This window comes from Nyctereutes procyonoides, unplaced genomic scaffold, assembly GCF_905146905.1.
Source record: "Nyctereutes procyonoides isolate TBG_1078 unplaced genomic scaffold, NYPRO_anot_genome, whole genome shotgun sequence".
Lineage (NCBI taxonomy): Eukaryota > Metazoa > Chordata > Mammalia > Carnivora > Canidae > Nyctereutes > Nyctereutes procyonoides.
Window position 1 is genome coordinate 46624008 of NW_026575046.1, and position 27567 is coordinate 46651574.

The 27567-nt window shown below is 46.4% G+C and overlaps 2 protein-coding genes across 3 annotated transcripts in view; one reads left to right on the forward strand and one right to left on the reverse strand.

Moving 5' to 3' along the window:
• KCNIP1 (potassium voltage-gated channel interacting protein 1) overlaps positions 1–27567 on the forward strand; it is a 341025-nt gene that overhangs the window by 18830 nt on the left and 294628 nt on the right. The gene's annotated exons all lie outside the window — the stretch shown is intronic.
• Positions 1219–10216, reverse strand: KCNMB1 (potassium calcium-activated channel subfamily M regulatory beta subunit 1). Of its 2 annotated transcripts, XM_055325912.1 has the most exons (5): positions 9913–10216; positions 8699–8815; positions 7601–7758; positions 6397–6568; positions 1219–2241 (listed from the first exon to the last, which is right to left on the reverse strand). In XM_055325912.1, the coding sequence occupies exons 3-5, from the start codon at positions 7732–7734 to the stop codon at positions 1972–1974; spliced, it is 576 nt and encodes a 191-aa protein (XP_055181887.1). In that variant the 5' UTR covers positions 7735–7758; positions 8699–8815; positions 9913–10216; the 3' UTR covers positions 1219–1971. The 2 variants fall into 2 exon arrangements, with proteins under 2 accessions (XP_055181887.1, XP_055181886.1); XM_055325911.1 differs by lacking the exon at positions 8699–8815 and having other exon boundaries at positions 9913–10214.

The window sequence follows — 27567 nt, forward strand, 5'->3', positions numbered from 1 at the left end:
GGTTATTTGCCCAAAGCCATCCAGCTAGTGAATGAATGGGAAGGTTGGGTATTGGAAGCCACATTTAAGTTGACATACATAACCACTGTCCTGTATTGCTTTTCCTCCTCTCTGAGGTAGACTCAATAGTATCTAACTGAGTTTCTACAAGGCAAACTGCTTAGCACAGTGCCTGGCATGTAATACATAAGCACCAATAAATGCTAGTTAACATGATCACTGGTATAATTGCTTCTGGAAGTTTCTGAGTATTCAATTACTTCCATTCTGGCCACCTACCATGTGTCAAATCTCTATTTGGCCCTCCCAACTACCCAATAGGAGGAGTCCTTTTTTTTATAGATGAAAAAATTGAGAACCAGAGAGATGAAATCTAGCAGAGGCAGAGACAGATTCATACCTAGGGGCTGCGGCTGGAATCACAGCTCCTGAAGGAACTTCAGAGACATCAGCCTAACTTCACATCTGGCTCAGGACTTGCCCTGTCAAGCAGTCATTTATTTATTCTGAAAAGCCCAATGACAGGGCACTGGTTCTCTACACGAGTGGTTGTCATGCTTGAGGGCACTCAGAAGCCACTGAAGCCATTGTCAAAACACAGAGTGCTGTCCCCATCCCCTGTCTGCCATCTCGTCTCACCCCATCACATCCCCTTGAGGCTTCTGACTAGGAAAGGCTGGAGAGAATGTGCATTTCTCCCAAGGCCCCGCAGAATGCTTATGTCACAGCACCAGGGACCATACTTTGAGAACCACTGTTCTAGGAAAACTTCTTGGAGTAGTAATAATAGAGATGATGGCATGCTCCACTTATGCCCTTTTCAAGTGTGAGACACGCTTCCCTTGCAGGGCCAGTGCCATACACTTACCTGCATTATAAATTATAAATCCCCATCTATGTGGTTACCTTCCTTCCACAGAGAGTTCTTAAAATTTGTATGTTCTCAAAAGCCTGCCTCTGACTGGAGCCCAGTCCCTTCCCAGTACACTTCCTCCTGCTTGGTGACGTGAGGTTCACTCATCCAAATCCTTCCAAGATAATATCTGTCACTGCTTTTCTGATTAAAAACAATAAAACCACATCTTCCAACTGCTGAAAATTTAGAAAAGTACCAAAAATAAAAAGAGGGATGAGAAAGTAAATTAAAATTAGCCACCATCTGAATTCCCAATCCCACTGTTAATATTTTGATATATTTTATTATATTTTCTTATAGCCTCCTGTGATACATATTTTTATTGACATATTTTATGTCAATTGTACATATAACATTACATTAGTTCCAGGTATACAACATAATAATTCGATATTTGTATATATTGCAAAATGATCACCACAGTAAATCTACTTAACATCTGTCACCATACAGAGTTACAATTTTTTTTTCTGATGAGAACTTTCAAGATTTACTCTCTTAGCAACTTTCAGATATGTAGCATGGTATTGTTAATTACAGTCACCATGTATAACTGGAAGTTTGTAACTATATTTGTTCATATTGGAATAAAAATGTATATAGCACCTAGTGTCCTAAAGTAAATTCTGAATGTTCTCTATACATGGGAGCTGCTGTTATTTTCATTATGGAATTCAAAGAAGAAAGTAAGGTTTGCCAAGGATGGCAAAGGTAGGCTTTTGGGCCAACCACGAGAACACAGGCACAGAGATAAGCATCATTGTTATCTGGGGGCTGGTGGGTGGCACAGTAGGGTTTCAGTTAGTTGAGTGGGGACAGGTAATGGAGAGCTGTTACCAGCTGGCCTTGGGCTCTCTGAAGCCCCAGGGACTCATTGTACATTCTTACCCAAGAATGACTTATCAGAGGCATTTCCCAAAGCCCAACCATGTAGCAGAAGTTGTTATGGATCCTAGTGGACAGTGCGAAAGCAGGGGGAGGAGGCGGGGATACGTAAGTAGGGAGCAGCCAGGGGACCCCCCTGCGGCCCAGGCAGCTTTGTGGCATGGATAGGTCTACTTCTGAGCTGCCAGGATGGAAAGGGACTGGTTTATCTTGACCATGGCGATGATAAGGAGACCTCCGGTCAGCAGGAAGGTGGGCCAGAAGAGAGAGAAGAGGAGGGTCTGGGGCCCATAGAGGCGCCGATACAGGACAGTGGTCTCGTTCTCCCGGGTTGTTGAGAAGCAGTAGAAAATCTGTTGCTCGTGGAATTTGGCTTTGACCTTCTCCACATCGGCCCGGGCCACTTGGTAGTTCTCCAGGCTGCCTGGGATGTAGGAGCACTGCAAGGGGGGCGGAGAGGGAAGCAAGAGCACCCATGAAGTTGGAAATCCCTGTTTCTTTGGGAGACATGAGGGGCCAGCATGAAGTAAAGAAAAGTGTTGGCTTTGGAATCGGGGCCCCCAGTGGGAATGAATTTGCCGAAGGCTTGGCAGGCTGTGCACTGCATGGTTCTAGAGAAGCCTTCACAGTGTTGTTGGTGAGGGTGGGGGTCCAGGAGCTGCTCAGGGTACCCACTGCACACCCAGAGCCAGGGGCCCAGCTGCAGCTCTGGCTCTGCTTCCATTGGCTGTAGAAACTGAGGCAAATTGCTTACCTTTCTCAGCCTTGATATCTCAGCTCTTAAATGGGTTCATAGCAGTATCTCTTTCAAAGATTGTAATTAAAGAGGGACTTCAAGCTTATCTAACCAATGAGTGACACAGACTGAGTGGGCTCTGTATTCAGGCTTGGGACAGAGGTCATACACTCAATTCCCCACAGGGCTCATGCACGTAAATGTCCACATGTGAAGTGGGTGAGGGAGGGAAGAAGATGGCAAATGCCAGCTGACACTTGCCTTGCACCAGAGAGGACTGTCAGGGAGTGGTGGCGCCTGGTGAAATGGAGAAAGCCAGAAGCATCCAGACTGCCATCTGCAGACTGCCATCTGCATGACGGATGCCAGGCGATCCAGGAGACCTACTGTAGCCAGGCCTCTGACATTTCAAGAAAAGCCAGAAAGCCAAATTTTAATGTGAACTCTCACAATTTTAAAATGTTGGCAAAAATTTAAATTGAAAACCCTTTGAGGGTTTGTGTGAGCCAAACAAAAAGATCATTAGCAAGCCAGTAATTGACACTGGGATCCAAAAGTAAGAGAGAACACATTGGAAAGAGTTTGTACAGGCAGAGCATAGTATACACTTAATTCTGACACTGATTGTTGTGGCTAGGAGCCCCTGGCTTGGTCAGATGAGATCCAGCTGGAAAGCTCTGCAGAGAAGGCACAAAGTAGAAACGCTGGTTTTATCTCTGCTCTGTGCTGGGAGGTCTGAATGTTGTTTACGTGAGGCTCTGGGAGATGTTCCGCAAGGTGGTTTCCCCACAGCACCTGCAGCAGACTCCCTGGAGAGCTGACCATAGCACAAGTTCCTATTCACTCTGAATTGCTGAGGGTGGGGCCCTGCAAACAAGTGACTCCTTCAGGCACAATAGTTTGAGACCGCTGGCCTGGTACAGTCATGTCTGAGATCAAAACGTGTAGTGTTGAGCCAGCTTCTCCCCAGGCCTTGGCTACTCCCTGGGTTTGAATGAGACCCTGGCCCCAAAGCTGCCTGCCCTGATAGCACTCAGCCAGCAGTAAAGAAAATGGTTGCATCATGGCTCTGACAGCCTGGGAAGTGGGGAAGCTGTGTCCAGAGCAGGTTTCCAGCCTGCCAGGGAGCAGCTGAGGTGCGGGAAACCTGCCTCCAAGGAATCTGACATTCAAAGTCATTGGGTAGTGCAGGGTCCCAGTAGCAGCTGAATTCAGAATTCTGAGCTGAGAGGACCTAGACCATCTCCCCAATGCCTCTGACTTTGGCTCTGGGTAACCCAGCTCATTGAGCAAAGGTGTGGCTGTAGAGCCAGACAGACCTGCATTCAGCCACCAGTTCTAAGTTATGTGACCTTGGTGAATGCCACAACCTCTCTGAGTCCTGTAAAATAGGTTTGTGAGGGTAGCTGCCTGGATGAATTGTCATGGAGACAGGACTGGAGGGTGTGCTGCAGAAACCGACCCAGGGAGAGGCTGGCGACCTCAGGTCAGGCAAGCCGGTCTGCTCCCAAGCCCTAGTACACCAGTGATCGCTCTTGCTTGTCTTTGGAAATTTGTGTCTTGCTCCTCGGGATAAATCAACAGCCACTAGATGTCAAAGAAGAAGCAGGAGTTCTGGTAGAAGCTGATGTAGGGAACTTGGGGGGCTCTACCTCCATCTGGTGTCATGAGTCACTTGCCTTGCACTCTTCAGACCCACTTCTCAGTGACGCCCCAACACTGTCAGTAATCCCACTGCACGCCCTCGCCCTCGGCACCCTGCCCTCCTCATCCCATCAGCTACCAAACGCTCACCATCAGCACCCATCCCTACCACAGGCTCAATCTCCACCCCTGCTGTTGGCCTTGGCCTCAGCCTCTCTGCCCAACCACTGAACTTTCCACTCCTCTGTACCACCCTGATCATGCATCTAGGACCACAGACCCTTTAAACACTTCTGGTCGCTCATAGAAATAATTCTAAACCTCAGAATCACCTGGAGACTCCAGAGATTCTGCATCAGTTGGTCTGGTGTAGAAACCCAGTTTGGTAAGTGCCCAGGTGGTTCCAATGCACAGCCAGAGCTGAGCAGTGCCAGCTTGCCCAATCACATTTTAATTCCATAATTCAGTGGTCCTTGGCAGAGATGACAGGCACACAGCCTGTACGGTGCCAGAATATTATTAGCATTTGCCTTCTCTACGGTCTACTTGAATTTAAATTCTTGAGAACCAGTAGAACCTTCCCCTGGGAAATGCTACGGGAAATGGAGGATCAGTTAGGAGCCACTTATGACTCCACTCCCTGCTAAAATCTGCACCATGAGCATTAGTCGGAGTGAACTTGTTCCAGATAAAGCTCTGGCCTTCTGAAACAAATGCAAAGGAACTTCGTGTGTTCCGAGCCCAGGTTGGTGAGAGACCTGTCCTGATAGATCAGAGAGACCTGACTGCCTTGGCATTCACTCTTACTATTTTTGGTATTGAGGAAGATCACCTCCCCTCTCATAAGGTTGAATCAGTGTGTTTTTTGGTAAAACGGTGATTATAGATAAGCTTAGCCTTTCTCCCAATTCTCTTCCTTATGTTGGACTTTTAAAGCTTAAAAAAAAATCCCTACTGGTTATAAATGCCTAACCCCATATTTTGTGGGATGGCTTCTTCCACCTGCTTCCTTAATCGTGCTATGTGGTGTCTTGCACTGGAATTCAACACACGTTTCTCCTTTCCTACTGCGTTGTATCTGCTGTCTCACTCAGATATCCTTAAAGACTATCTTTTTAGCAAAATAAATAAATCAGTAAAGTGTTTTCTATATTAATTTCTTTAAATATGGGAACTAATTATTATCCATAACTTGTACCTTTCTTCATTAAAGTTTTGCTTCTCTCAAAAAACAAACAGCAACTTACTACAAACAAAAAGCATTCTGATTCCATAATTGGGTCTTGTGGAATGCACCTCTGCAGCCTCTCCCTGCCCCACCGCACCCTGTCTCCTTCCAGTCCCGTCTCTTCTAGGCCCTTCCTCCCGCCATGCCATGGTCTATGCCCTTCCCTCACCATGCATGCTGCCCTCACGTGTCTGTGTATCTAACATCTGCTTGATTTTTAAAGTCTAACCCAAATGCTTTTCTGATACCTTCGCCTCACTGTTGGCTGGAAAAAGTTACTGCCACCTTTAACCCCATACTTTTCTCTGTTCCTCTCCATGGCACCAATCCCTCCCCACTACATACTATTTCCCAGATGAGCTCTCTCCTCCTGAGTCCAGAGCTCCTAACACAGGAAGTGCTCAATGACTACCAGATGAGTGAGTGAATCATTAAATGGATATGGCCAACTTGTATTTTCTATATGAAAGGATAGGATGGGGGGTTGGGGTGTGTGTGGGGAAAGGCAATGATGGGAAAATCTCCCAGGCATTGATTGGCCTCCAGAGATTACTTCAGTCCTGGGCCTCTGGTTTCACCGGGGGAGAGGGGGTGTCTCAGGTGTTCTCCTCCATGGGCTCAGCTCTGGGTCTGGCCTCTCATTTGACTTGCTTTATAGAAATACCTTCTATCCACCTGACATGGAGCTCAGCAGACCACACAGCCTCTGATTTCATAATAGCATTTCAGCAAAGGTGGTACATGCGACTTAGAAGGGCCCAGTGGCCTGGCCATACAGCAATTAGTGGCAGAATGGGGATTCAAACCCAGGTCTGTCTGACTCCGAACCAGAAGAGCTAAGTCTAGCTGGACCTCCATGTCAAGTAGGCTCAGCTTTCCTAGCCTCTACTCTCCAGAGCAGGGATGGGGATTCCTTAGGAAGAGGCCCCCACACCTGCCAGGGACAAGGGGACACGTGCCCAGCTGCCCCACCACCACCATCAGTACCTGCTGGTTCCGGTCCCGAGTGTCCTCTGTGTGGTACAGCACAGCCCACCGGCCCACAGCTGACACGTTAACCCATAGGCACGGGTACTGGGGCACCTTCTTGCCCTCCAGCTCCTCCTGCTCCCTGATGTTGGTCTCAATCAGATGGCACGTGGATTTCTGCGTCCACACACTGGGGAGACCATGCACACACGTACATATCTCAGAACATGGGCTCCAGGCTTGAACCCCTTTAGAGAGACCTAGGGCTGGGACCCTCGTCTTGTCGTAAGCATTCAGCACTAAAGGAGTGTGAACGCAGAGTTGCCCAACACATGGCAAGAACCATAGAATCAGAATATCAGTGCTTGTTTGCCTCTTAGAAATCACCCCTTGGGTAAGATTCCAACCTGGAATCACTCCAGGGTTATAAAAAGTGAGGAGGAAGCAGGCCCAGAAGGGACTAACAGGCTCATCAACACATCAGAGAATCAACTGTGACTCATCTCCCGTTTATCAGGCAGGACACACATCACCAGATGGAGGGGTTGCCAGCAGCTGGAACATGCCCAGAGGCGAGGGTCAGAGACTTAGCCTCAAAAAACAGGATGAGCGAACTGAGCATGTTTATTCCAAACAGAGAATGGATCAGGAACTTCACAGTTTTCCTTTTAAAAGCTCAAGTGGTTGACATGTTAGGGAACAAGGAACATTCTCTGAGATTCCAGAGCAGAGCTCCACAGGAGCAGGTTTTGGTTCATTGTAGACATTTCCTACTTACAGAAAAAACCCAAAATGAAATATGCACAGTGACGTACTGAGCTCCCCGTCACTTGAGACATTCAACAGGAGGCTAGACGCCCACCTGACCAGGAGGTTTCAGAGGGGGACTCAAGCAGTGCAGACAAGCTATGAAAATCTAAAACCTCTGATTTCTCCTGGGATCAAACTCACACTGGGATGTTTGCTCTGATCCTTCTTTGTTTCTTGTGAGAAGGGCCTCCTGTGTCTGCTATCCCCAAGTCCCAGAACCCCCGATGAGCAGAGTCCAGCCAGCCCTACCCCTCCCTGCACTTGAACCCTTCACCCTAAGAATGATTGTCCAGACCTTCCTGCCTGGTGTGAAGTCAAGGGGGTGGGGGTATGAAGAAGACCGGGGTTCCTGGCAGACCAGAGCCTTAGGAGAGCAGCTGGAGGATGGGAGCAGGCCAGGAGAGTGCCCTACCTTTTCTGGTAGAGGGGCAGCATGGTCGTGCCCAGGATATAGTAGGCAATGACAGCACACATCACCATGGCCACACCCAGGCAAAGGGCTCGAGTCTCTCCCCGCTTTTGGGCCATCACCAGCTTCTTGCCCATGTCCACGGCAGGCAGTGGTCATTTCTAGAGCCATAGAGGCAAACAGATATGAGATCAGCCTAGGCAACAAGTAATCCACAGAAGGGGGGACAGGTAAAAAGGGAGACTGCTCAGTGATCAACATCACCTCTAGTTTTGTATGGAGTTTTGTAACTTCAGAGGGCTCTTTGAACTCACGCAAACCTTCCATTAACTCTGAGAGGCAAGTGTTATCATCTCCATTCTACAGTTGAGGGATCTGTGGCTCAGAGAGGTAGAGTGACTTGTGCAAGGTCACACGATGTGAGATAGGTTCAGTAATGGCCCCCAAGAGGTCCTGGGATCTGTGAGTGGTACTTCATGTGGCAAAGACTTTAAGTTAAGGATCCTGAGATAGAGAGATTATCCTGGACTATCCATGTAGACCCTAAATGTAATCATAGAGGTCCTTACAATGAGGCAAAGGGAGATTAGACACAGAAGAGAAAAAGGCAATATGACCAGGGAGGAGAGATTGGAACATTGTGGTCACATGCCAGGAAGTATGAGCAGCCACCAGAAGCCAGAGGGGACAAGGAACAACAGATTGTCCCCTCAGCCTCTGGATGGAGTGGGCCCTGCTGACACCTTGATTTCGGCCCTACCAACACCGCACTGGCTTCCGGAACTATGTGAGAGATTTCCATTATTTGCGGCCACCAAGTTTGCGGTGATGCATTATGGCAGCAACAGAAAAGTAATACAGGAAATAGATGAATACAGTGGGCAGCAGGGGTGGGACATCTGAGCATTTTTTTCTAGGACACTCATCTTAGAAAAACCTGGAACATTTCACAGTTTGTGAACACAATCCCAAGCAAGCCTGGCTGAGTTGGGGGCAGCAAACAGAAAAGGGGCAGCAGGGCCCACTCAGTGCCCCAAACAAAACCACTCCTTTCCTGGAGATTGGGTGTACCCGAGGAGCTGCCCTTGGCATGTGCCCTACCTTCCAGGCTACTCAGTCCTCTCAGGGGCATTGACTCCTCTGCTGCAAAACATCTTGTGTCCTCCTGGCCCTGGGCACTCCGGACACTGGGAAGGCAGGGGTGCTGTGTGACCAGATCTGGAAACTCAGGAGGAGAGGAGTTGAGAGGCTCCCCTGTCAAAGAGAAGTCTGAAACCTGCCGCTTGCTCAGGTCCCACCTATCTGTAATGCTCTGGTGAGATTGTCTACACCGAGTGGGTAGGTTTGCAGAGTCGTGATCAATACTTCAAAGACCACTCAGGAATGGGGTGAGGATATGGGTATGTGTATGGGTATGGGTATAGGATTTGACAACCATAGTGAGAACCTTCAGACGGGAGGAAAGGTAGGCACTGCTGATGGCCTAGAAAGGAAGAAATGGATTGTGGCTCTAATAGGGGGGATTTCAGTTAAACTCCAAGAAGAATTTCTCACTTTTTTGAGTTGCTAAATACCTCTGGACTTTTTGGCTAATCTTCCATCTAGAAAAGTCACTCAAAGTCTGGGGTGAATTTAGGAAAGATGGGAAAAATTAAAAGAAGATAGGACCTAGAATTTTGGTTGGCATTCTTGTCCTTAGAAGGACAGGGCACAGAGTACAGTGTTCAAGCGTTTGGTGGAGTGTGGGGCAGGGATTCTGAAGTCAGCGGATCTGGGATCAAATCCTCACTTTGCCACTTAGCAACCATGTGGCTGTAAAAGGAGAATAATAGTACCTGCTTCAGACAGTTCTACAAAGACCAAGTGGCATACCAAATATCACATATTGATCCCAGTGTCTGGCCCAACACAAGCTCTCAATAAATATTAGCTGTTACTCTTAACAAAGGGAATCCTGAAGGCTTGGAGCAGAAGTCCCCAGGGCTCTTGCTGAGCCAAGTTTTGTCCCACTCCTCCCCTGGGGACAAGTGCCAGGACTGGTGCTGCTCTCCAGGCTGCTGCCCCTGGCTGCTCTGGAATCTGGGACCTGAGTGCTAGGAGTGACCCAGCCATGGAGCAGGCCACCAGAATGGGCACAAATACCAGCAGTGCTAGTCTTGGGTGACACCACTATCAGCCCCCCTGGAGCCCAGAATCCTGATGGACTTCCCTTAAGGAAGCAAGTTCCCACTGCCAGTCTCTCTCCCCCAAGACCTCACCTCTAGCCCCAGTGTTTGGAGAAACCACTCCCCAAGTGCTCTGGACGCAGTACTCACAGTTTCTGCTGCCCTGGAGTCTTCAGCAGGCGGATACTTTCTGCCTGGCCCCCAGCCCCCACCCCAAAAGAGGCTGTCTGAGCTGCAGCAGCAAGCTTGGGCTCCCAGCCCATCTCTGGGAAAGCAGCCTTTGGTCCCCATCTGGGACGAGCCTCCATGCCCAAACATGGTCAAGTCTGAGCACACAGCCCCAGGACACAAACTCCAGAGAGCCCGGACCAAGCCCAGGAGACGAGGGCAGCTGTTACCCAGGCCCCCACACCTGTAATTTTCAGGGTCTGTAGGAAACAGATCTTGAACAAAAAAAGACAGCAAAACTGAGAAACCGGGAAAGACCATCCTGGTACATTTAGAGACTTTTCTTCGTCATTCACTCTCTGGGCTGGCAGAGAAGCCAGGAATAGGAAATGATTTTCCTTTCGTTGACACAAAGGAGGGAGGAGGAGTTAGAGCTCCAAGGGGTTGGGCTTATCAGCTACTAGAGGGCTGACATATCCCCATAGAAGCATCCAAACCCTCCTGAACCTTTGGCACTTACATACTGTGTGACCCTGGGCAGGTCACAGCTACTTCTCTGAGCCTCAATTTTCTCAACTATGTTATTAGGATTTTTTTTAGAACTAACTTGTTTAGGGTTATGATGAGTGTTAGGGATAACAGAGATTTGAGGCAGAGGAAGAGGAACCCACCTTTTAAAGCTCAGCCAAGCAGAAGCTAAAAGCAGTTCCAGCCAGCCAGGTCCAGGGACAGCTTGCTCAGCTAGTGGCCTCCTTGAGACAGTCAAAGGACAGTTTAGGGTCATGGGAAGGGATTTGTTCCTCTCAATATGACAAGTGAACAGCAAAGAGGTCTTTTAAGGCCTAAGACCTCACAGGTAGATTGACAATGAGAGACACAGGGCCTGGAATGAATCCCTCGAGAAATGATTTTTCAAGATGGTCCTCGGCCCATCTAGGGGCCAGAATAGTCCTTCTGGGGCCCAAGAATTCATGCAAAAATGCCAGTCCTTCCTCCTGCTTCTGTGGGGGAGACATACACAGTACATTCAACTAAGCCACTTTTAAGTATGATCAAAGCGCACATAATTTACTGAATGAGTTATTAAGGGTTACACATTTGGAATTTATAAGCAAATACCAGCATTCTTCACAAGGTACTTTTCCCCTCAGAAGACTGAAGCAAGCAAGGAAGGGGGACTGTGAGCTCTCATCACAAAAGCCCCCTTCAAAATGCTGGGACAAGCTCTGTTCTCGAGTTGATGTGGAGAAAAACTCCTGTCCCCAGCTGGCTGTGTAGCTGTAGGTGAGGGGCAAGGAGATCACAATGTTATGACCATAAAGATTAGCGCTCCTGCATTAACACTGGCTGTTAGAAATCACAAAATGCTTTCCCAACTCCAAACTTCCAACGCCCTAACATAATAAGCACTGCAGGTTCATAACAATCTATTCAGGTAGAGATTTTTCTGCCCATTTTATAGATAGGGTAACTGAGGTTCAGAGAGGCTAAATAAAATGCCCAAGGTAAGTTACTTTGCATCTCTGAATCTCAGTTTGTCCATTTCTAGAATGGAGGTATTTATACCTAACCCCTTTTTGTTTTTGAAAAAGAAAAGATCACCTAAGCTACCTAGCCAGCAGACTGTATTTTCCAAAGATGGCCACGCCAACATGCATCCTCCTGTCTCACATCTTACAGCGTGACATCAATACTCCTCCATCAAGAGGGGCGTCTGCATCCTTCAACCTTAGCAGAGCTCTGTAACCACCTTGCCAATAGAATGTGGTTGGAAGTGACACTGTGTGATTTCCAAAGCTAAGTCATAAACAGTGCTACAGCTTTCACTGGGCGCCCTCTCAGGACACTTCCCTTAGAGCCAGCCCCCAGATTATGAAGAAGCCAAGAAGTCACATGTAGGTGTTCCAGCTGACAGCCCCAGCTGGGTTCTCAGCCAACAACCAGCATCCCCCAATGACATGTGAGTGAAGAAGCCTGCAGATGCTTCTAGCCCCAGCCATCAAGCCCCCCAGCTGAGGCCTCAGACATCATGGAGCAGCGATCAGCCCCCCACTCTGTGCACTCTCTGAATTCCCCATTCACAAAATCCATGAGCAAATTAAACAGTTGTTTTATGCCGCTATATTTTGAGGGAATTTGTAATGTAGTCACAGTAACTGGAATATACTGTAAGTGACTTAAAAGAGAAACTTACTGTTGCTGGTGATTGTGGTAGTATTGAACCAGTGGGGATGAGAAACCCTGAGATGACTACAGGGAGTATGATGGGGGAGCTTTAGAAGTGCTCTATATGTTCTGACCTCAGGTTGCTCACTGCTGCACAAATGGAATAGAAGGAAGGTGTTATAAGAGGGAATTCTCATTTCTCAAGCAACTACTATGTGCCAGGGCATGAGCTACATCCATATGTGAGAATACACACACACACACATGCATCACATGCACATACATATATGCATGGCTGTACTTTTATACATACAAGCAGTGCACACGTGCAGTAAGTATGTACATATCTACATATACACATATGTATGCATATCAGGGATACACATACATTTACACACATATACCCATGTGTGCACATACTTATGCACATATAACATATACATACTTATACATGCATGTGCATACACATGTCACATGTACAGATATATGCATATGCATGTGCACACAATACACATACACACACATACATGATCCACAAACCTATACACATATGGACACTTATATGCACACTACGTGCATATATACATGTGTGCACATGCATGTACATATACACGTGTAAATGCACATGTACACATACACACAGATGTATATGCATACACAAACGTATACACATATCCATTCCTCTCAGCAGTCCTCACAAAAGGTCTTGTTTCTATGACTTGCCCAAGGTCACTCCCCTGTCACCTGATGCAACGGAGCCTAATGTGAACCTGCGCTTGCTGACTCCACAGCCCATCCCTATCCGCCCGTGACTCCCTGAGGCACAGTCTTTAAGAGAACCAGAGTTTTTTCACAAGTCAGCTTCAGCTGCTGTGCAAACCCCTCTCCTCAGTCCATAGCCCTTTCTGGATGCTGCATCCACTTATTTATTTAAACCCTTTTGAATCAATATCTATTCTCTGCCACCACTTGGGATAATAAGTCCCATAAATCAAATTGGCAACCGTGTCCTGAGCCCGAGCTGAGGGTGTGTCCCCGGCCGCGTGTTGCTGGGAGCGGGTGTGAGTCGCCCTCAGTCCTCACAAGGCCATTTGCTCACAGACCCTTGAGGACCTGCCTCGCGGAGGCTCTGAATACGTCACTGTGCTATAGTGGATCCCGGTGGGAAAGGGGAGACATAGATTTTTAAAACTGCAAAAAGACACAACGGAAAACTAAACTATTATATTTTCAGGGAGAGAGAGTAATAAAAGAGAAAATCACAGTGAAAGATTTTTCAATGGAGTTGAGAAGACAAAGTATAAAAACAGGACAATTAAATGTCCATATTTGAGTTAAATGCAAGACTGGACCCAACGAGGAACAGGACAGGCCTGCCCCTTTTGAGGGAAGGGAAGTCTCCCACCTTTCTCGTCTGATTCTTCCAGCCAGTGTTTTTGCTTCCCCTCATTTTTCTTACTTAGTGACAAGGTATTTTAGCCTGCTATATTGTTAACATAATTGTAAGCAGCTTGAAATCCTCTTTGAAACAAGGAAAAGCATAAATAAATAAAGAGCACTGCTCTCCATCTGTGCGGTCAGGTTGCTTTCTGATGCCTCTTCCTTACTGCAAAATCATCCACGCTCACTGTGAAAAAGTTGTACGATAGAGAAGCGCACTAAGAAGATGAGGCACAGTGATAACCCAGCCACTGGGAGGGAATTGCTGGTCAGGGTGTGTGTGTGTGTCCTTCCAGATGCTCATAAAAGGATGCATGCATTCTCTCCCTCCGGAGGGCACATCACTGTGTCCCCACCTGCTAGGGCGCTCTTCCTCTTCCCTGGGATGCGATTTTGGGATCCTCACCCCACCTCCTGTTCCCTTAGCCACTCTCCTTGCCTTCTGGGCCAGGTCAGTGCTGTGATTGCACATGCTCAGAGCACCGTGTGCGGCTCCTTCAGAGCACTCACGGTCCTTGTAATGTTGCACCTATTCCCCATTCACAGGTCTCCCCACTAGAGTGTAAGCTCACTGAGACCTGGAGCAAGAACTGTTCTGATTCACTGTCACATCTCTAGATAAACTGAATCTTTGGGGTATTTTCTGTGGTTTGTGGTTTAATTTGAAAAAAACTCTTGCTTTTTCAAAGAACATTCGCCATCTTAACCATTTTTAAGTGTACAGTTTGGGAGTGGTAATTGTTTTGATATCGTTGTGCAATAGATCTCCAGAACTTTGTCATCTTGCAAAACTGAAACTCTACACCCATTAAGCAACAACTCCCCATCTCTTCCTCCTGCTTGGCAACCACCATCTACTGTCTGTTTTTCTGAGTCTGACTACTTTAGATACCTCGTATAAATAGAATCATGCCAGAATTGCCCTTTTGTGTCAGGCTATTTTGCTCAGCATAATGTCCTCGAAGTTCATCTATGTTGTAGCATTTGACCAGGAAAAAACCTCTTGCTCCTTAGTGTAATGTAATACAGTCATCATTTTGCCATACCAGGAAACATTTTTTAAAAGTTTGCACAGTACTGTTTTATATGGGTAAGCTGTAGTATATTTAATTTAAAAGGTATGGTGTTGGATATTTATGAAGGATGCTTGTTAGTTCTTGGAGCTCAGAGTCCTCCTCTGTTGCTGGGTGGACCTGTTCCATCCATCTCCACTGCACTTACACCCATCATTGTTCTGGAACTGACAGGTACGGGGGAGATTGGATCTATGAGGACACAATTTAAGCACCAGAACTTGGGGATAAAGATGACAGAGCCATAGAAGTAGAAGATAGCAGGTTTCAAGTTCCTAGCCTTGTCCAGGCCTGATTTGAGCCTTGGGGGAAGAGGGAGAAACAAGGCAGAGGGAATAGATGCAGGCTGATGGAGCTCTTATCACCCCATAGTTTTTGGGACTTTGGGACTCTGGAGTGAAGAGAACAAAGGGCTCACAGTGATGCTGTGGCCCTGGGCAGTAGCCCCCTAATAAGGGAATCTGCATCATGACTTTTGGCAGCTGCAGCAGAGGCAGTGGCCCGACATAGCCCTGCACCACTCAGGGTCTTGCAAAAAGGGTAGGGCTGGTGATGTGCTGAGCAGGCTCACACCAGCTTCCAGAGAGTGCTTGTTGTTAAGTCACTGGGAGCTGCAAATCAGCCACAGGGGAGCAAAATCTACAAACACTGCAAAGCAGGGCTTTTGCTTTTTGAAGAACCTGTTTCCCAGGTTGCCACTTAGAGGGCACACTCGAATTGGGAAAATGAAGGAGGTTTTAGGAACTACTGACAATGGGGTGGGTAGGGAAGCACAGGGAATGTTGTAGTGCCCTGGAAGCTAGCAACATGGGCCTGAGGGCTGAGGGAAGGGAGCTGTGTCCCACCATCAGAAAGAGAGTCTCCTTGAGAGGGGCTACCTCCAGCCTGGGACCCTCAGTGGCTAAGCTGGGGGAATGAAGAGCTGATTTCACCGTCTGGAGACCCTTCTTCTGATTTCCTGAACCCCATTCACTGAATCCAACTGGTAGAGAGAAGCCGATTGCTCCAATCCCTATGGTCAGCCTGTAGGAAGAGTCTAAAGCAAAGTGGGGAGTGGGTCTGAAAGGGTACCCAAGAAGATATGAGTCCATCTCCTTGAGGTGGCTTTTGGGTTAGAGAATCAGCAAGCAGATCAGAGCAGAGAGCATTGGAGCACAGGAGGGAATCTCTGCAAACCCCCAGGAATATCTGCGGAGCTGTGAGCTGTGCCTCTGAGCCCAAATGTTTGTATATCAAAATAAATGTTGCTCATTTGTAGCCTCCAGCTGATGAGAGCTGAGAAAGCTCAGGTGACATAAACAGTGCTGCATTAAATACTCCTTGCAGTTTTTTGCCCATTCCATTTCCCTAGAATAAAGACCAGACAGCTGAACAAAAATTCTAGAGCAAAGGCTTTTGACATTTCTCAGATTTTGATATTTATTGTATACTGTTTTCCATAAATTGACACCAATTGACAAATATGCGTACACAGCCGGTACATAGAGTAGCTGATTTCACACATATTCACCAATCCTGGGCGCGATGAAATTTAGAAATAGTTGTCTATTAGCTAGATGAAAAAATTTTAGTCCCAGTTTTATTTGGCTCTGCTTAAATTACCAGCAAGGATTGAGCAGTTCTTCATATATTTATTTAGATGCAAAATATTTTATTTGTCCCCATTTTTTTTAAGTTCAGAAGAAGAAAATCTTTGAAAGCAATTCATATAGTGCTCAGCACATAGCCAGCCCTCGATTTACCACTCATTCCTAAACTCATTCAGCACATGTTCATGGCATGTCTAATGTAAGTGACGAGGAGTGAACAAGAAGTCCCCTGCTCAGGACATGTTTGACTCTGGCAAGACCAGGGCCCCCAATCTACATTATCTGCTCTTACTGGTACCTGTCAGAATGGGGTCAAAGGACAGATTGACATTCCCTTGCCTGCCCGCTTCCATCTCCTCGAGTTGTGGAGACTTTGAGGCTGCAAACAGAATATATCTATCCCTTTTGTGAGTCAAAGAATATCCCTCATAGGTTAGAGATCATGTAGGTTGACAGCCTGTACGTGTGTCAGGTTTTCTATTCACAAACTGATAGAGGCAAGTTATAGAAAATCTGATAAGTACAGAAAGATAAAAAGAAGCAATCAAAGTCCAACATCCCAAGGAAAACACTGTCAAAGTACTGGTGCTTAGAATATGTTATTTTAAAAAAAGAATGTATTATTATTATTATTATTATTATTAGAGAAACAGAGGGAGGGGCAGAGGGAGAGGAAGAGAGAGAGAATCTTTTTTTAATAATAAATTTATTTTTTATTGGTGTTCAATTTGCCAACATACAGAATAACACCCAGTGCTCATCCCGTCAAGTGCCCCCTCAGTGCCCGTCACCCACTCACCCCCACCCCCTGCCCTCCTCCCCTTCCACCACCCCTAGTTCATTTCCCAGAGTTAGGAGTCTCCCATGTTCTGTCACCCTCTCTGATATTTCCCACTCATTTTCTCTCCTTTCCCCTTTATTCCCTTTCACTATTTTTTATATTCCCCAAATGAATGAGACCATATAATGTTTGTCCTTCTCCAACTGACTTACTTCACTAAGCATAATACCCTCCAGTTCCATCCACGTTGAAGCAAATGGTGGGTATTTGTCATTTCTAATGGCTGAGGAATATTCCATTGTATACATAAACCACATCTTCTTTATCCATTCATCTTTCGATGGACACCGAGGCAGAGAGAGAATCTTAAGCAGACTCCATGCCCAGCATGGAGCTGGACACGGGGCTCAATTTCACAACCCTGAGATCATGACCTGAGCCGAAATCAAGTCAGACACTTAACTGACCGAGTCACCCAGCCACCACTAGAATATATTCTAAAGACAAATGCAAATGCTTTCTAAAAATAAATTTAGGAATATTCTGTATAATTTTAAATGTGCCCTTATTTTAAATAGGAACACCTTCCCATTAATGTAATATTATTTTACAGCATAGGGTTTCATGTCTCTAATAGTCCATTTTACCAATGTGCTATAACATGTGTATTTTCCTATTATGAAACATTTAGCCTGTTTTCAAAGTTTTGTCATTATTAGCCATCCTCCAATGACAATTTTCGAACATCAGTCTTTGCTCACCTGATTCTTTTCTTCCAATAGACTTCTAAAAGCAGGAATCAAAGAATATTAGCCTTTTAAAGGCTTCAGCCCCCTTCACTTTTCCTGGAAGCATTAGATCCAATAAGATTCAAACTTCCCTTCTACTGGTGAGCTATCTGAGATCAGAGACTTATTCAAAGCAACTTACCTAAAGCCATGCAGCTTTAATGGTGCAGGGGGATTCAGACATTACAGCCTCTCATGGGTGTCAGAACTGAGGCTGGAGCCCATGTCCACTGACTCCCAGGCAATGTTCTTGCCTTTCTCCTCTTCTGTAGACTACTTCTCTACCCATAACTAGAGCTCTCAATTCCTGGCCACTAACATGTAGCAGGCCCTGTGCTAAGTACTGAGAACATAGTATCTCACTTGATCCTGACTCTATGACGGAGGTACTGTGATTGCCCTCACTTTACAGGTGGACACACTGAAACAGAGAGTGTCTGAGACAAGTAGAAACCTACTTGTCCAAGGTCATAAGATCACATACAGAGCTGAGACTCCTACCCTTCCTTGCTATGATGATGGAAATTTGAGCTGTCTAAATATGGAAGCCACGAGTGGCATGTGGCTTTTGAGCACTTGTAAGTGGCTAATGTGAGTGGAGAATTGAATTTTTTAAATTTTATTTCATTTTAATTAACTTAAGTTTAAACAGCCACATGCGACTGGTAGACAGTCTACAAAGTCATAAACTGCTGGCCCCTGGCATTGCCTTTTCTTTGGCTACTTGTCACCATTCTCGACAAGTCCTGGGAAGGCTCTCCCTGCAACCTCTCCTCAGCTGGGGAGGACCAGGCCTGGCCTTCCTGAAGCTCCTCGTCAAGCCTCAGCCTGTGGCTCAGTCTGAGCCAGGACCCCAAGCAGAGGCCACCCCTTGTTTCTGACGCTGGTTCTTAGGCTGCCCAGAGGGGGGCTGGATCCAGTAGCTGCCTCCTGCAGGCATTTAAAAAAAGATGCTGCAGAGAAAAGATTTTTAATCCACCTGTTGCACATTAATAAATATATATGTTTGTGATCCACAAATAATAAGAAGCTCAAAGTCTCCATTTACTCTAAGTGGAAATACCTTTATGAGTTTCACTAGAACCTTCTCTGGGAGTTAAAAAGATAGACTTGAACTCTATCTGTCCCAGAAGACCCTGTCTTTAAGGAGCAAATTGTAGAAGTGTACAGTGCTGATTTTTTTTTAATTCACCATTTACTGAGTGCCTTCTTTATGCACAGCACCTGGCTAGGCCCTGTACACACCTCACTGTGTTTGTTTTCTAGCATTGCAGTAACAAATTGCCACAAACTAGGTGGCTTAAAGCAATCTAAATTTGTTCTCTCACAGTTCTGGAGGCCAGAAGTCTGAAATGAAGAGGTTGTCAGGGCCCTGTTCCTACAAAGGCTCTAGGGGTGGATCCTTCCTTGTCTCTCACAGCTTTTGGTGGCCCCAGGCATTTTGGGACTTGTGGCTGTGCCACTCCAATCTCTGTTCCTGTCTTCACACAGTCTTCTCCTCTTCTTTGTCACCTGTCCTCACAAAGACAGTTACCATCGGATTTAGAGGCCTCCCAGATAATCCAGGATGATCTCAAAATCCTTAATTACATCCGCAAGACCTTTTTTTTTTATTCTAATAAGGCCACATTCACAGGTTCCAGGGATTTGGACATGAACAAAGCTTTTCTCAGGTAGGTGGGGTGGGGGTGGGTGGGCAGGAATTGGGACACCACTGAAGCCACTAAACTCACCTTATTTAAGCTGCATGACAACCTTGAGAGGCAGGGGAATTGGCCAGGATGGATTAACTGCTGCAACAATCTCAAGATATTATTGGCTTTCCCCAATTACAGTGCATTTCTCATGGAATGAGAGTCCAGAAGATTCGCTTCTGGTTGGGTGGATCCCCTCTAGGTGGTTGCTAGTGGCATCAGGCTTCTTCATCTTGTGGCTCCACTGTTTTGTGGCCTTGAGGTGACTCCAGAATTATCTAGCCAATAGACTGGAAGGAGGGAGTGAGTGCAGAGAGAAAATGAGGGTAATTGATAGATAACCACCTTGACCTAGAAGTGACAGATGTGACTTATCTTCATATTCCATTTGTGAGGACTAGTCACATGGTCCTACCCAGATGCAATGGAGTCTGGGAAATGTAGTCCTAGATGAGCAGCCACTTTCCAGCATGAATTGGGTGGGAGGATGAAACTTTGTTGGTCAGTCTGTGACTGCCACAGTATCATTCATTTATTTATTCCTCATTTATGTAATTCATTCTTTCACTTATTTTCCAGAAGATGAATTTGAGGCTCAAAAGAGTTAAGTGATTTGACTAAAGTCACACAGTTTTTAAGGCAGAATTCAGTCAATATTTATTAAGTGTCATCTGGATTTGGTGCCCCTCATTCAGGTGGGTCTGTTCCCTCTTTGAACTTTTATTTATCTGTGTTATTTATCTGTGTGTTTGCCAAGAATAAGATTGATCAGATTTATCTACACGAGCCTCCCTGTTCCTTCCCCACTACCCGAGCAGTCAGTCCTTTGCCCTCAACTGTCAGATTCTTTTTCCCTCCTTATGCCTGCCCCTCTAGAGGATGGGGGGAGAGAGGTGGCTTTAGAGAGGCAGGAGACAGAGAGGTAACACAGAGCTAAGAGCTGGAAAGGGAGGAGGTGGCAGAAAGAGAGAAAATCCATATGGGCCAGATGTCCTAGAAAATTTTCTCTGGTTTGACATGTGAGGGGTTTTGGAGCAGCTCCTGTTAGGAAAATTCAGGAGCAGAGGAAAAATATGAGAGATGTAACTGTGAACTATGAGTTTTATCCACTTTTATGCATTCAAAGGAAATCAGTGATTTTCTTTTTAATTTGTTTAAATGTCTTCTTTTTTTCTGGACTGTATACAGCTCCACATGGAGAGAATGGGCTCCAGGTAGCATAACCACAGGTCCCTGGTAGCTCAGACAGCCTGTGTTTACTCCAGTCAGCCACCTTCACTTTCAAAAATAATCCCACTTGAACAGTAGGTTATGTGGCCATGCTAACTTTGGTGTTTGAGTGGATAGGTCTCCCCATAAGACCAAGGACTCACCTAGGAGACCATGTCTGCTTCACCTCTAAATGTCCAGGCCCAGCTCAGGCCCTTAAGCACAGTCAGTGCCAAGGAATGGATGCAGGGACCAGGAAGGCAGAGCTGTAATTTGGGTCCAGGCCTTTGCATTCCAAATGCCAGGCTCATCCTGCTATGCCAGCTCTGGTTCTGGAGCTCTCCAAATACAGTGAAGCAAAAGGTAATGGGGATGTCGGACTGCCTCCCCTCTGGTTTGTGAATACCATAGAGATTCAGGGATGGGAGCTACTGGTGGCTACTGAAAACACCAGAGAACAGTTCCCAAGTTTCCCATTTCAGAGCCTCTGGGAAAGAGGGTCAGTGTCCCAGGGACACCCTTCCAGATCCCACCATCTTGGCCCTACCTGGAGGACACAGCTCAAGCCTCCCTCTGCATCCGTAGTAGGCAGACTAAAGAGATCATAACTCAAAACACCAACATGCCACAGGGATTTGAATTAAAACTCTTCAGATAAGGAAATTCAGCTCCTTTTTCACTTTTTAAAATGTGCATTTATTTTTCATTGCAAATAGTGTAAACATAGTCTTAAAATTTTGAAATGAATAATCTTTTAAAGAAATGATCCCACCATTTAATCCTAGTCTTTGCATTTTGGAATCTTTTCCTCTGGGAATTTTTCCCCATTGAAATGGTTTTTCTGTACCTAGTTATACTCATAGACATATGTATCAGTTATCTACTGCTGGGTAACAAACTACCCCCAAATTTAGCAACAATGACTCATGACTCTGCTGTGTGGTTCTTCTGGTCTGATCTGAGCTTGGCCAACTTCAGCTGGTCTCCCTTATGTACTCAGTTGGCCCTTTTAGGCCTCAGTCATGTCCCTTGATTGGCTGGCTATCAATCAGCTGGAGTGACAAGGGGTTTCTTAGCTTACTAGATGAGCTTGTTCTCATGGTGCTGGTTTCAAGGGCAGTGAGTGAAGTAGAACCTGTAAATCCTCTCAAGGTCCAGTCTTGGCACTTGTGCCATGTCACTTACACCATATTCTATTAGTCCAAGCTGGTCACAAGGCTGGCCCCATTTCAAGAGGGAAGGAAAGATCACCTCTTGGTAGAGGAATCTGCAAAATACTATGGCCATTTTTGCAATCGATTGTAACTATATAGTTTTGTACTCTTCTGATTTTTCATTTATTATTGTATTATGATCATCTTCTCTTATTAATACAAAGTCTTCACAACATTATTTTTACTGCCTGCATTATGGTTAGATGGTAGATAGACTACAGTTTACTCAACTGTTCCTCAACTGTTGGATATAAAGATTACTTCCAATTATAAATAAGTCTGCACAGAACATCTTTATGCAGTTAGTTATTTCTTTCATTTTCATTGTTGCTTTGGAATACACTCCCAGAAATAGAGCCAAAATGATATATTTTTTTAAATATTCTTGATGTATACTGTCCAGTTCTATTGCAAAGAAGTGCCGCTTTGCCTCCAACTCCAAGAAGAGTGATTTTCAGCAGTAGCCTGTATGCAAGCCTTCCTGCAGGCCACCTGGCTTCCCTTGGGTCTCCTTGCTTTCTGGTGTACCAGGTCAGAGAGCTGGAATAAAAAGCACAGGCTTTCTTTGGGCAACATTAGCATCTGTAGTCAGTGTCCAGTGGTCAGCCTTGTGGTAGACGACAACTGATTCAGGCCCCTGCAATTTCTCACCTCTTGTCTGTCAGCACCTGGATAATATGTCTCCTGGACCAGTGATTCCAACCATCTGTACCATCTGTATCTGAACTGGGAAGCTGGTGGGACCTCAGAGAGGTTCCTGTGTTGGGCTGGCTATGGCAGTCCCTCCCATGGCTGTGTGCAATGCCCCTGCTCAACCATAATTCCAGGTGATCCCCATGGAAACCCACGTGACTGGCAACACTGAGGTTGGTCACACTTCTGAATGGAGACTTGGGACCCATCCCCATTTCCCCTGGGACAAACCTCCCAGTGGGGACACCCTCTTCCACTTCCTCAAAACTTATTTGCCTCCACTGCTATTTCTTCAGTTCCCATGTTTTTAACACACAGAATAATCAGGTAAATGATTGTGTTGACTATGCTTTCCTCTAAGATAATAGACTTACAGCTATATGGAAGGCTTCTGAAATGGATGGCATAATCTGGGGGGAATATTGGATACCATGATTAGAGGGTTGGTGGAAGAGAGATTTGGGACACATTCATGGGAAATCAGATACATGGGTCTGGATGTTGAAAGGACCTTGTGGAGCCTGATGGGACTGACTTTTGGAATGAGGCGGGGAGGAGTAGGTTGGAGAGGTTGGAGAAGCATCATGTGTGAGCTCACAAACTTGAAGTTTGTACACCCCAGTTCCAACCTCTATTGCACCCATTACTGGCCCTGTAAACATAGCCAAGTTATTTCACCTCTCCGTGCCTTAGTTTTCCCACCTGTAAAATAGACATAATAATCCATAAGGATAATTGTAAGGATTAGGGCAATAAATGACAGGTAGTAATAATTGCACCTATTGAATTAAAAAAAAAAAAGAAAAAGGTGATTTGGACACAAAGAACTCTGTGGCTTGTCCAAAGTAGCCTTGACTGGGACTTGTTCAGCGGGGACCAGAACCAGCCAGGTGGCCTTCATATCCCAAGAAGCCTCTTCTGTATCCTCCCATAGCATCTTTCTCCCCAAGTAATGTGAGGCCATCAGCTTATTCCCCTGATCCTAGTACAAATTTTAAATAGTTGGCTTTTCGAGACAAAACAACCTCTCTTTTTGCTGATGAAATATCCAACCTATGAAACCATCAGTTGATGGAATCCACAGAGCAGTATGGAACCTAGAGATGAATCCGAGGGGCTGAAGCTAGTGGGCAGCCTGGGGTCTCCACGGTATGTCTGGTGGGCAGTTGGTGCAAATGGGAGGAACACCTATAGATCCAAGAAAGGGCAGGAATCTAGAAAGAAAGAGTAAGCAGAATGCCTACATTGATTGATACCTCGATTTTCCTTTTACTAAGATTATAACCAAAAAATTATTTTTTAAAAAATCCCACATTAGGAGGTTGGACAGTATCATCGTCTTTGAACAGGTAGAAAGGTGAGGTGAGGTCCAATGAGGTGATGAGGCCCCCAGCTAACATGCGAAGGAGCCAGACCGACTCTGGTGCCGGGGCTCTTTCCTAGCAGTGTGCTCCACGCCCTATACATACTCTTTCTTAGACAACCTTCCTAACAGCTTTGCAGTAGGTACTGTCATTGTTCCCATTTTATAGATGATAAAGCTGAGGTTTAGCTCTGGAGACTAACTGCCCAAGACCACACAGTTAGGAAGGTTGTAGCAGGGATTTGGATTCAGCGTGGCCTGTCTCTAGAACCCTTGGTCTTAAACCTCACACCATGTCTCTGCTGTCTGCAAGGTGAGATCCCTATGTCCTCCCATGGTTCTCAAGACCCTGTGTGACCTGGACCTTTCAATGCTCTGTTCTCGACTCCAACATCTAGGTTACTATTACTAATTTTATTCACCTCCCCTTATCCTTCAGGCCTTGGCTTAAAAGCTACTTCCTCCAGGAAGTCCTCTCTGACCCTCTGACCACTTCCCAGCCAGGAAGGGCACCCTCCTCTGGGCTCTCATAGCACCCATATTTCCTCTGCCGTAGCCTGCCTGGCCTGTGCTGAAACTGCTGATTTTAAGATCTCCATAATAGACTCTGAGGTCCCCAGGTCAGGGACCAAGGCTGCTTGCTCCCTGTACTTGGCTTTTGGCTGCATGGTGGGGAAATATGTCCCAAGAATATCCTCCACCTGCTTCCTGTAGGCCTCCTTCATAACAGGGTGCCAGGCAGGACACAGTCCCTGGGGCCGGAGGAGCTCTTCACTGTGTCCCAGCACCCACCCCACCCCTCTCTTGCCTCTCTTTTTTCCCAATTGCCCAAATTTCAAGAGGTACTTCCAGGCTGCCTCCTCCAATGTTTCCTTGGCCACCCGAGCTCTGAGGTACTCTCTTCTCCCTCCCATGGTGTCCCAAGATTTTTTTAAGATTTTATTTATTTGTACATGAGAGACACAGAGAGAGAAGGAGAGGGAGAAGCAGGCTCACTGTGGGGAGCCCGATGTGGGACTCGATCCCAGGACCCCAGGATCACTCCATGAGTCAAAGGCAGATGCTCTACCACTGAGTCACCCAGGTGTCCCATCCAAAGACATTTCTGAAGAACACCAGTCCCACATGAGACACTTCCTTGGCCCAAAGTCCTGGGAAAACCCTGCCTGATAATACATTTCCTTGATTTGCACATATTAACACTTTGGAAGTCAACACGTGTCTTACACTTGATATACATCAAATGTGAAAGTGTTTATTTCCTAGGAAAGTAGTTATTGCATTAATGATGCCTCTTAGAATTGATGGCATCTTGAGGCCAAGAAAGTGCAGTATGGAGAGCCTCTCGCAAATTGAGAGAGGAAAGGTCCTAAGACGTCCTGTGGTAGAGAAGCAAAATTGGCAAAGCTCAGCCCACTGCTTCACAAATGAAAGCTGAGCCCCGAATATTTTTTTAGAAGATGTATTAACACTTCATGCAACTACCTTCCTCTAAAATGTACTTTGAAAGCACTCCCTGTGACATTTATAATTGATGGGATATATTTCATGATCCACCTTGCATTGTTTCTGTCATCCTTTCCCGGTTACTAATCTTGCCATCTCGCCTACACCACGTGCCTCCCAAGGGAAGGGCATATACACCATAGAACTTGCTGACAGGATGAGTGATGACTCAGACCATGTGCCACATGCCTGCTTCGGAAGAGGGGATTTCAGGGTATAAATGCCACTGCTGCCCAGAACACTTCCTCAGCAGGCGAGGGAGAGTGACTTTTGCTGGTGGCATCTTATTCAGGGTGGTAGCCCTTCAAGGATATGGGTTCTGTTGAATCACAGTTTGTTCAGCTGTGTGACTTCAGACAAGTTGCTTCATCATTCGGAGCCTTCATTTTCCCATCTGTAAATGGGGGAGAATTACCGTGTCTAGCTTCTGCAGTTGATTAAGGGAGGTAACATGAGTAGAGCACTTAGAACGAATCCCAAGATAAGAACTCAAAAGCTAGCTGGTGTTATTTTGTCCTTACTGTCATCATGAAATTCCCCTAGTAGTCAGTGGTGGGCAGGATTCACTGGAGGAGGAAGCTGGATGATGGAAGCATGGAAGCGGATTATTGTTATTATTAGCTGGAGGGAACTACTTACAGAAGAGTCATTGGCCTGTGGGGGCCTCCACGAGACAGGCTGGGCCCATCAGAGGGGGATATGCAGCTCAGGCGCTTGGGTGCGAATGTGTCCCTTATTCCTCAAATCATCTCCTGGGCTCGGCCAGACCCTGGCCTGTAATCTGCTTTCACCAAAGGCAGAGTGAGTGAGCTCTCTGTGATGTAACTCAGTAGAGATGCTGGTGTGAGCAGAATTATCCTACATCCTAAATTTGGGAGATCCAGAATACCCTATCAGGACCACACTTGTCCCCCCGCCAGCCCCTGCAATGTGTGCCAGACAAGGAGGAAATGGTCACCATCCAAGTGTCTTGTTTTATTTTTGGTAGTTCTTATTGGGGCAAAGGGAAAACAATATTTTAAATGTTCTCTGGCTCCTTGAAGAATGTTTTCTTGGCTGTCACCACAGCCCTTGTTCAAAGTCTCAGTTGAAAAGAAAAATAAGCACAGGAAAAGAGAAGCAGAGTGAAGATTCATTCAGCTGAGTTCCTACTCCTGTGTGCCCAGGGGGGATGGTGCGGTTAGTGAGGAGAGGCTCCCAGCCGTCCAGAGCCCAGGTGATCTGGGAGTAAAATGTTTCCAGAACTCTCCCCATCACCTTCCTTCTTATTAAAACACTCATGCAGAGACCCTCTGGGCACACAGGAGTAGGAACTCTGTTCACTTCTCCAGGTGAGGGGACTGTGGGCCTAGGGGGGCAAGAAGGATGGTTGGTGTGGTAGGTTGGTTTCAGAGTGTGAAATACCTTCACAGTTCAAAAGCTGGGGGAGCAGAGGGGATACTGTTCTAGGCACCCAAGAAGGACAACTTGTTTCATCCTCAGACTGAGCGTGGCGGGTGACAATTATACTCAAAGTCACACAGGTGGTGAGAGGCAGGTCTGGAACAGAAATCTGGTCTGTCTGATGCTTAACACCATGCCGCCTTTGTCCACCATGCCATCTCCTGAAACTGAAATCTCAAACTTGGCAGTGTCATTCTGTACCCCCCTTATCAGAGAGTGGGTTCCTAACCTACACAAATCTATACAGAGACTTACCTAGGACCTGCCTTCAGGAGCTTCAGACCCCAGAGAGTTGCCCTCTGGGCTTAGTCCTGGGCCCTCAACATGTTCATGAACCCTCCTGACCAGTTGCTCTTAGCAAACCAACAAGACTGAGTTGTTTTTCCATCCCAAGCTCTGCTCTCAGCTCTGGTAACTCAGGCACAGAAGAGCCCCCATGAGTCAGCTCAGCAGAGGCAGGGTTGTATAGGAGTTTTGCACACAGACTCCAGAGCCAGTCTGGGTTCAGATCCCACTTCTGCTACCAGAGCTACCATGGAGTATTGGATGGTTTATACCCTATACAAGGTCTTCGGTCCAAGATGGCAAGGGGGACTAGCACCCAACACTTCTATCACCAAGCTGTGACCACTGGACCATCACCCAAAGAACAAGGTGTCTTACACCGAAGGGATCCAT

Excerpts from the sequence above, each read along its gene's own strand:
- KCNMB1 (XM_055325912.1), bottom strand. The coding sequence starts at position 7,734 with ATGGGCAAGAAGCTGGTGATGGCCCAAAAGCGGGGAGAGACTCGAGCC. Across the intron at positions 6,569-7,600 it reads CTGCCCCTCTACCAGAAAAG|TGTGTGGACGCAGAAATCCA; the intron begins GTAGGGCACTCT and ends TGGTCTCCCCAG. Across the intron at positions 2,242-6,396 it reads CTCGGGACCGGAACCAGCAG|TGCTCCTACATCCCAGGCAG; the intron begins GTACTGATGGTG and ends CCCCCCTTGCAG.